General features: G+C 47.1%; 1 protein-coding gene across 1 annotated transcript in view; it reads left to right on the top strand.

Annotated features, from left to right (window-relative positions):
* The first annotated feature begins 5,271 nt into the window (after positions 1 to 5,271).
* Positions 5,272 to 9,153, top strand: part of ALOX5AP (arachidonate 5-lipoxygenase activating protein) — a 28,015-nt gene continuing 24,133 nt past the window's right edge. The window contains exons 1-2 of the mRNA XM_060394058.1: positions 5,272 to 5,369; positions 5,970 to 6,057. Of these exons, the coding sequence (XP_060250041.1) occupies positions 5,316 to 5,369; positions 5,970 to 6,057 (142 nt within the window). The 5' untranslated portion in view covers positions 5,272 to 5,315. The remainder of the gene's footprint in view (positions 5,370 to 5,969; positions 6,058 to 9,153) is intronic.

The following is a 9,153-nucleotide window of genomic DNA, read 5'->3' as shown; positions in this document are numbered from 1 at the left end:
TTTTCAAAAACTAGGGTTCAGGCAAGTGGTCCTTTGATTTTGAGGGTGATCCCTTCCTGACCATCAAATCCAGCATTCTTATCCAGTGATAAGGGAGAAAAGAAAACACGAAAAAAAAGCTTTGGTCACAGTCAAACAGGAATGTCTGCATTGAAGGGCCTGAGCATCACTGTGAGGCTGAGTTGGGAGCAACATCTGCCAGCTCATGACATCGAGCCCTCTTCCCCCAACCCTCTGCCCCAGCAGAGCAGAGCTGCTTCCAGGGATCAGAGTCACTGGGTGTGTGGCATTGGGGTGATGGGAGCTACCAGCCTGGGGCAGGCAATTGGCAGGGGCCAGGGGAGCCCCAGATGGAGACACACTCCTTGATCAGTTTCACAGGGCCTGGGCTCGTTTTCACGTTTCCCAACCATCAGCAGACCTGTGGGGATACAGTGGGTGCTTGAGGTCATACCAGGAGGTGGGTGAGTCAGGGTGGCCCTGGCTTCCCAGCAGCTTCCAGACCTCCTGTGAAATCCCTGGGTTTTGAGGTCACAACAGTCCCCTCCTCTGATGTTCCTGGCTGTCCCCCAACCTCCCAACTCTTCCTCCCCTAAGACCACTGCTCATGTGGCCACGGGCTTCATAGTCTTCTCCTCCCCCAAGCTCCTGCCCTCTTCCTGAGTGATAGCAGCATGTTTTGGACACCTGCAGCCAGCGGGCAGCTTTATTTCTGTGTTCTGGTTGCTTCTTGATTTTTTTTTTCTTTATTCTCCCTTGCCATCAAGTTGCCCTTCCTTACTGTTGCCATGGTACCTGCTTCCAGCTGTTCCTCCTCCCGGTCAGTGCAGGAACCCAATGGACTTGGAGTCACGTTGTCCTGGATCCGAGGCCCGTCTCTGCTCTTGACTGCGTGATGGTAGGAAAGTGACTGAAACTTTGCAAGCCTCCGTTCCCTCCTCTGTGACATGGTTACAATAAAGAAGAACCCTTAGAGTTCTTTTGTAAGAATTAAGGGTAATAATGGATGTAAAGAGCTTGGGACCGTACCTGGCACCCATAGAAAACATCCAATAAATGTTAGCGATGACAGTTATTACTGTCATGATTCTCTAGGCTCCAGCAAACCTAAGGCTAGGGTTTCAGCTTTACCATGTGCTTGTGTGACCTCTCTTACCCTCAGTGTTCTCAGCTCTAAAATGGGACAATAATGCCTCTTCGTAGGGTTCTTGTCAAAATTAAACAATGTGCTGTTATTGCTTCTTTTAGCTGCTTTTGTTCCCAAAACCTCCTGCTCCTTCCTCCTTGTTTGCTCCCTGTAGGTGTGCACTTCAGAGAAAGAAGCATGTTACAATCCTGTATACAATGACCAGGCTCTTTAGGGCATTTCAAAGAGTCAAATGGCGTTTAGTGAGTACTCTCTGTTAAACCTGCTCGAATGGTTCAGGGTTGTTCACTGTGAGGTTAATGGGCAAGTTCCAGGCGAGTGAGAAGTGACTGTTGGGATGTTTTGTTCATGAACTCCTGTCAGTTCTAACTTGAGAATACGATTCAAGAACAATAGCACTGTGGTTCAGATGCTTTGATTTTTCTCAAGGATGCTTTTAAAATATGTGCTTGCAGTTGGAAAATGTGATTGGCATTTTTTTCTAACTTTATATTACAGACTTTTTTTCCAACTTTATGACAGAAAATCAGATGCTAAAGATGATTGAAGCCTTGGCCACCTAAGAAGATTTCTAAGTGGTTCTCAACACCCCTCATCTACAATGTAAATTGTAATATCTCTCAGGATATGTGAGAACATCTGTTTTTCTTTTAATGCAGTAACCATATAAGGGTCCCTTGGGATATCTTTTAAATAGACTTAATGCAACATTCAGGAATGATAAGCAAAATATAATCACAGTCGTAGGGGAATGTGAACATTTTATATCAATAATGTTGGAACCTTATGTTTAATGCAGTGTTAAAAGTTGACAATTAAACGTGTAAGAGTCAGGAAATTCAATTAAAATGATCACAGTGATGTGAAGTTAGCCACATTCTGTATTAGTTATGAAATCCATTTAACACCACAAACAGTAATGTTTTCAGCTAGTTTATGTGAAAGAAAAACAGGAACAAAAACACCTTAATGCTCTATATACTCTGTTAATGTGGTCAGGCTAATTTTGCCAGAAGAATCTTAGCTTTGGAATCTTTGAATGCCCAGTCATTTAATTTGAGTTCTATATACTTGTGTGTTGCATAATTTCTGTCAATAAAGGGAGAACAACAAACAAAGGAGTTTTTCTCTCTTCTGTCGGCCGCGCCCTAATGGAAGGGGGAGTCCGCATCCTGAGGGCCCCCTCTGGGGCGCAGAAGCATCATTCTGATTTCTCTCCCCACTTCTCTGCTGGCACCAATGCTCTGTGGTTGTGGGGGGTGTATTTCGGTGTGGATGCTGTACCTCTAATCGAGAACTGGGAGTCCCCTGTGGCTGCGTATCTGGGGGGAAATGAAGCTTGTAATTCAGCTCTCCAGCCATCACACTAGGCTCCTGGACTCTGTCTGGTCTACTCCCTACGCCTCCCTTCTGCTAGCTGGGCACAGCTCCCCCGACTCCTCCTTTTATCAGGACACCATAGGAGATGAGCATCCGTGTTTAGTACATGCACATCTGCATCAAGTCTAATTTTTGCTACATCTCAATAGTCCTGTCAGGTGGATCATTTGGGAGCTGTGATGCTTGCCAAAATTCACTCAAAAATAGCCAAAGTCAGCCAAGCACCGCGGCCTTCAGCTATGCACCCAAATGACCCCTGATGAGGGACCCTAAGAATGATGACAGTGAAAGGGTCTCGAGAGGAACTTCTCAAGGAGTTGAGTCAACCGCTCATCCAGGTCCAGAGTGTTGTCAGAAATCTGAGGATCACACTTGTTCTCTCTTCCCTACCCCACATCCCTCACTAAACCTTATAGATACTGTTTAATAGCAGTAGCAGTGTTAGTCACTCAGTCATGTCTGACTCTTTGCGACCCCACGAACTGTAGCCCGTCAGACTCCTCTATCCCTGGGATTCTCTGGGCAAGAATACTGGAGTGGATTGTCATTTCTTTCTCCAGAGGATCTTTCTGACCCAGGAATCGAACCCAGGCCTCCTGCATTACAGGCAGATTATTTACCATTTGATAATTAGCCCTCAAATCCAGCAACTTCTGCCCAGTTAATTCCTTTGCCACTTCGGGAGTCTGGTCGTCATCTTTTCTCCCTAGATCTCTGGAAAGGACCCCAGCTACTTTCCCGTGCTGACGCTGGCTCCTCCAACTTGTTCTCTACATTGTGGCCAGTGTGATCGTCCAAACTGCAAATCCATCCGTGAGACAATTTTTTTAACATCCCCCAGTGGCTTCTCTTTGCCTCCAGGATCATTTCAAACCTTGTTGAGGGCACCTACATGGCCCTTTGCCATGTGGCCCCCCAGGCCCCTCCCACACCACTTCTCCTTGGTGGTTATGGTGTTGAGCATCTCTTCTTGCACTTATTGACTATTTGTCTGTCTTCCTCTGTGAAATATCTGTTCAAGTCATTTACTCATTTTAAAAACAAGTTGTTTATATTCTTATCACTGACTGAAATAAGATCCTTATATATTCTGAATACTCTGAATATATAGTCTAATCCTTCATCAGATTTATATATTACATTTTCTCCCTGTTTCTGTGGGGCTTGCCTTTTTATTTTCTTAATGGTCTTTTAAAATGCAGAAGTTTTCAATCTTGATGACATCTGCTGCTGCTGCTGCTGCTGCTAAGTCGCTTCAGTCGTGTCCGACTCTGTGCGACCTCATAGACGGCAGCCCACCAGGCTCCCCCGTCCCTGGGATTCTCCAGGCAAGAACACTGGAGTGGGTTGCCATTTCCTTCTCCAGTGCATGAAAGTGAAAAGTGAAAGTGAAGTCGCTCAGTCGTGTCTGACTCGTAGCGACCCCATGGACTGCAGCCTACCAGGCTCCTCCGTCCATGGGATTTTCCAGTCAAGAGTACTGGAGTGGGGTGCCATTGCCTTCTCCATGATGACATCTAACTTATTGATTATTTTCCCTCTTATCTAGTTCACCATTTTTCTGTTTTATCTAAAAATTCTTTGTCTTCCTCAGTCACAAAGACTTTCTCCTATGTTTTCTTCTAGAAGTTTTATAATTTTAGTTTTTATGTTTAGGTTAAAGTCTTATTTCTAGTTATATTTTGTGTGATTTGGGGACAGGGTCAGGGTTCATTTCCCCCACACATGAATATCTAGTTGTTCTAGTACCCTTTGTTGAAAAGACTTTTCTTTCCTCATTGAATTACTTTGTTAAAAATCAGCTGAGCTTATGTGAGCGTCACAATTTTCAGTGCTGTTAGAACTGAATATTTCCAAGTTGGGTCATACTGTTTTTGATCTCCTTTCCCTGGAGAGTTGATAACGCAGATTAAGCCAATACTTGGGTGAAAGAACCTATGTGTAACATCTGTTTTTGTGCACAGAACACAGCATGATATCTTCTGCTCTTATGGGTTGTTGTTCAGTTGTTCAGTCGTGTCTGACTCTTTGTGACCCTATGGACTGCAGCATGCCAGGCTTCCCTGTCCTTCACCATCTCCCAGAGATGCTCAGACTCATGTCCATTGAGTCAGTGAAGCCATCCATGCATCTCACCCTCTGTCGCCTCCTTCTCCTCCTGCCTTCAATCTTTCCGAGCATCAGGGTTTTTTCCAATGAGTCACCTTTTTGCATTAGGTGGCCCAATTATCAGAGCCTCAGCTTCAGTATTAGTCCTTCCAATGAATTTTCAGGGTTGATTTCCTTTGGGATTGACTGGTTTGATCTCTTGCTGTCCAAGGGACTCTCAAGAGTCTTCTCCAGCACCACAGCTCAAAAGCATCAATTCTTTAGTGCTCCAGCCGTCTTTATGGTCCAATTTTCACATCTGTACATGACTACCGGGAAAACCATAGCTTTAACTATACAGACCTTCGTCGGAAAACTGATATCTCTGCTTTTTAATATGCTGTCTAGGTTTGTCATAGCTTTTCTTCCAAGGAGCAAGCGTCTTTAATTTCATGGCTGCAGTCACGAGTTACTTGCTTAATTTTAATTTTTAACTTCTGTTTCTACTTGTTTCCTTGCACTGATATTATCATCCTGTAACTTGAGCTTCTAGAGAACTGAGGTCTTATCTGCCCACGCGATTTTGATTTGTGAGCCATCTCGCCGATTGCCCTGAGCACATGGGCTTTCATCACGAGCGCCGGGGTTGCAGCACACTCACTGCAGTGCTGCAGCCTCGGTTTTCTCACCCTCCAGTGGCATGAGGGTCCCTCTCTGTCCAGCTCAGTTCAGTGGGAAGCCACAGGCTGCTCATGTAAGGTTGTGGCCGGGGAAGGAGACATGGCACTTTGACCAGGCTGGCTGGTGCTCTTGGCGACTATCGCCATGTGACATCTGTAACAGGCTGTGGCCTGATCGTTGCTCCTATCGCTTATTGTTCAGATCAGTATTGGTCTGAATATCTTTTAGATTAACTAAAATTAAAAGAAAGTGCTTGGCTTAGAGAATCGGCTTATGGTTGCTTGGGGGAAGGATGGGGCAAAGAGATAGCTAGGGAGTTTGGGATGAGCATGAACACATTGCTGTATTTTAAATGGATGACAAAGAAGGGCCTACTGTAGAGCACTGGGAACTCTGCTCAATGTTATGTGGCAGCCTGGATGGGGGCTAGGGGAGAATGGATACATGTATGCATAGGGCCCAGTCCCTTTGCCGTTCATCTGAAACTAGCACTTGTTTTGTAATCAACCCAATACAAAAGTCTTTCGTTCTGTTTTTTTAAGAAGTGCTCTGTAACCACTTCCAGCGTGTGCCTACAGACAGACCTGAGCTACATCTCCGTGCTGGTCTAGGGGTGACCTGCACCCCGGGAGCATTCTGCACACTCTCTCTCACACCCAACATCTATATGCAGGAAGTCCTCCTCCTAATGGACGCTGAGGGCAACCTTGGCTGGAGAGCAGAAGGAAGAGACGTCATGAACCGGCAACACGCAGCTCGAGGTGAGATGAAGGATGCGAGAGTGCTCTTGTCTGTAGTGGACCCGTGTTGCCATGGTGATGGAGGCACTGATGCTAAGTGGATGAGCAGCAGCTCCTGTGGATTTTAATAGCAGCTGGTCAGTGCCAGCACCTTCGCTGAATTGCTGCCCCCCTGAGTCACTGCTTGGCCCTGGCTGTCCTGATCTCTGTTGACAAATGGTTGTCCTTCACAGTCAAACTACTAACAATGCTCTAATTAATGAACGTGCTAATTATTCTTCCCTACTCCCATCACATTTGTCTAACTAACCTGTCACACGAGGATAAGTGCAGCGTCTGCATGAGCGCTGAGGGCACTGAGGACAGGGGTCCGGGGAGCATAGCGGGTGGGCTTACGGCTGGGAAGCGGTGGGCTGTTTCTGTTAAATTACCTTTACTGAAAGGTCAGGTGTCCAGGGAATACACTATTTCCTGCAAAATGTATACGTTTTCCTTTCTTTTCTTTTAAAAAAACATTTCTTTATGGATTGAGCAGCTGTTGGTCACTTCACTAACCCCTGAAGGGGTTGCCAAATAGGGAGGCAGAAGGGCCAGGAGCCCTGAGCTCTGAAAGGCATTCCAGAAGCAGCATTCAGGGTGCTTAGAACCTCAGACGTTGGAGCTAGACAGGCCTGGATTTGAATCCCAGGTCCGCTCCTTACTTCCTGCACCTCTGTCTCATCTTTTGGGCAATGGGAGGGATAGTTTGTCCCCAGAGGGGTGTTTTGAGGAGAAAATGCACAAGCTAGGTCCCCGGACATGGCTACACAGCGCCTTGGGTCCTGGACTGGGTCTGGTCTGGTTTTCGCTGGGCCAGGGCGGGTTGCAGGCCTGGAGACTGTCCTGTTAGGAATCCGGAGTCCGGCTCGAGCCCCTCCCTGCCCATGCCCTGGCACCCCTCCCTTTTTGTTCTGTCTCAGCAGCTCTCTATTGAGATGAATGGCATTTCCAGAGGCTGATAAGTAAGTGCCCCTCTGCAGCCGCAGCCAGAATCCTAATGTGCAGCTGTAATTTAATGGCCATCTCGGCTGACTATTAAAACGCTCTCTTCCCTGGTGAAGTGGACTCACACACGTGTGCCCCATCCAGGCAAGGTGACTCCAGGAGCTCAGATGTGGGGGAGGGGGTCCCATCACGGGTCCCTCCCAGCACGTGCCTTCTCAGCTTTCTAAAGTGGGGCTGGTTAGGCATCCCCCCATCGACCCTGTTTGTAGGGCTCCTGAGGCTTGGGAAACCAGTGGCCGAGGCTTCTCCTTCCTGCATTCCTGGGGTCTGATGAGGTTTGCACAAGCGCTCTGGGCAGACCATGTAGGACTATGTTGATACCGTGTCTGTGTGCCTGCAGGTCTTGGCACAAACTTACCCACCACAAACAGGAAGGAGATTAGAATACGTCTTAAATACAGGAGACTATAGGATACAGAAACTGCTTTAAAGTTGGGCATTTTAATGTGGGATTATGAGTGCTAAACAGTCTCAATAGAACAGTAGACATACCCAGCACTCCTCTCCCCCACCGACCCCTATCTTTCTTTAGGGAACAGTCTCACTCAACCACAGGAGACTGCGGAAACCCCCAGATTCTCTCATTTTTCTGCCAGCTGGTTGTCTCAGCAACCCCATGGACTGTAGCCTTCCAGGCTCCTCTGTCCATGGGATTTCCCAGGCAAGAATACTGGAGTGGGTTCACTGAGAAAAGTCAGTCCTTTACAGATGACAGAGCTGTAAGATATAAAACTCTAGAGGTGGAGGGGGAGATATTTTCCACTGTGTGGAGAAAGCTGGTCTGCAGAGCGAAGAAGGCTGGTAAGCTATAAGAAAGTGGAGAGAGAGAGACTGAGACAGGAAATTTCATCTGAGAGGCCCAATCTCATCTCTGCTCGTTTCAATGCTTGGCTATTCAGTTCCATGCAGTCTTTGAGTCAATAAGACTTCCCTTTTGGCTCAGGCTAGCTAGAGCTGAATTTCTATTGTTTGCAACTAGAGAACTTTTCAAGGGTCTGACCTTCACTTCTGATGCACTGTTACTAAAATAGGAGGAGTCTTAGAAGGGCCAACTTTATGGGGGGCAGACCCCTTGCTGGCTGGGACTCAAGTTTTCCGTGAAATTTACACATCAGACCCCATTGAGGTGAACACATGCCTCTTGCTAGTGCTGAGCCCCTAGACAATCATGTAATGACTCCACATGGTGCAAAGGGTTCTAGGCACTTGGTTCTTGGGAGCATTGTGAACTGGCTCAAGGCTGCCCTTGTAATTGGCCTCTGTGCATCCAGGCTCCACTTGCCACCTCCAGGGACCTCTTTCCCTCCAGCCGGCTGCAGCCACTCAAATACAAGGCCGTGTGATCTCTTCCCCGCACCAGCCTCTCCCACACCGAGATGAAAACCCCACCACCACCAAGTAGAGTGGTCAGCATTCTCTTTCAAAGTGAGGTTTTGATAAACACTTACCTTTATCACTGCCAAATAGATGTTGAGGGGATGAAGATCACAGAATTTTGCATGTTCTGTGTAACTTCTGAGTGGTTGCTGTTTACAGGGAGAAACCTCCTGTAAAATAACAGGCACTGCTTACTTCATTCAGCAGGTTCCCTATTTAACCTTTTCTCTACTCATCATTCCAGTACTCTTGCCTGGAAAATCCCATGGACGGAGAAGCCTGGTGGGCTGCGGTCCATGGGGTCGCTAGAGTCGGGCACGACTGAGCGACTTCACTTTCAGTTTTCACTTTCATGCATTGGAGAAGGAAATGGCAACCCACTCCAGTGTTCTTGCCTGGAGAATCCCAGGGACGGGGGAGCCTGTTGGGCTGCCGTCTGTGGGGTCACACAGAGTCGGACACGACTGAAGTGACTTAGCAACCGCAGCAGCTACTCATCATTATGTGAAGAAGATTCCAGGGGAGCATCTCAGTAATGACCTCAGAGAAGCCAGTTGAGGTGTTGAACAATCCTTCCTGCATGGAGGTTTTCCTCGGGAGTCACCTGTGACCCTCTTTCTGCTCCTTATTTTTTAAAATAATTTTATTTATTTACTTATTTTATTCTCAGCTGTGCTGGGTCTTCGTTGCTGCTCA

Source organism: Ovis aries, chromosome 10 (genome assembly GCF_016772045.2).
Source record: "Ovis aries strain OAR_USU_Benz2616 breed Rambouillet chromosome 10, ARS-UI_Ramb_v3.0, whole genome shotgun sequence".
Taxonomy (NCBI): Eukaryota; Metazoa; Chordata; class Mammalia; order Artiodactyla; family Bovidae; genus Ovis; species Ovis aries.
Note: the sequence above shows the minus strand (reverse complement) of the source record. Positions and strands in the feature narration are given on the sequence as shown.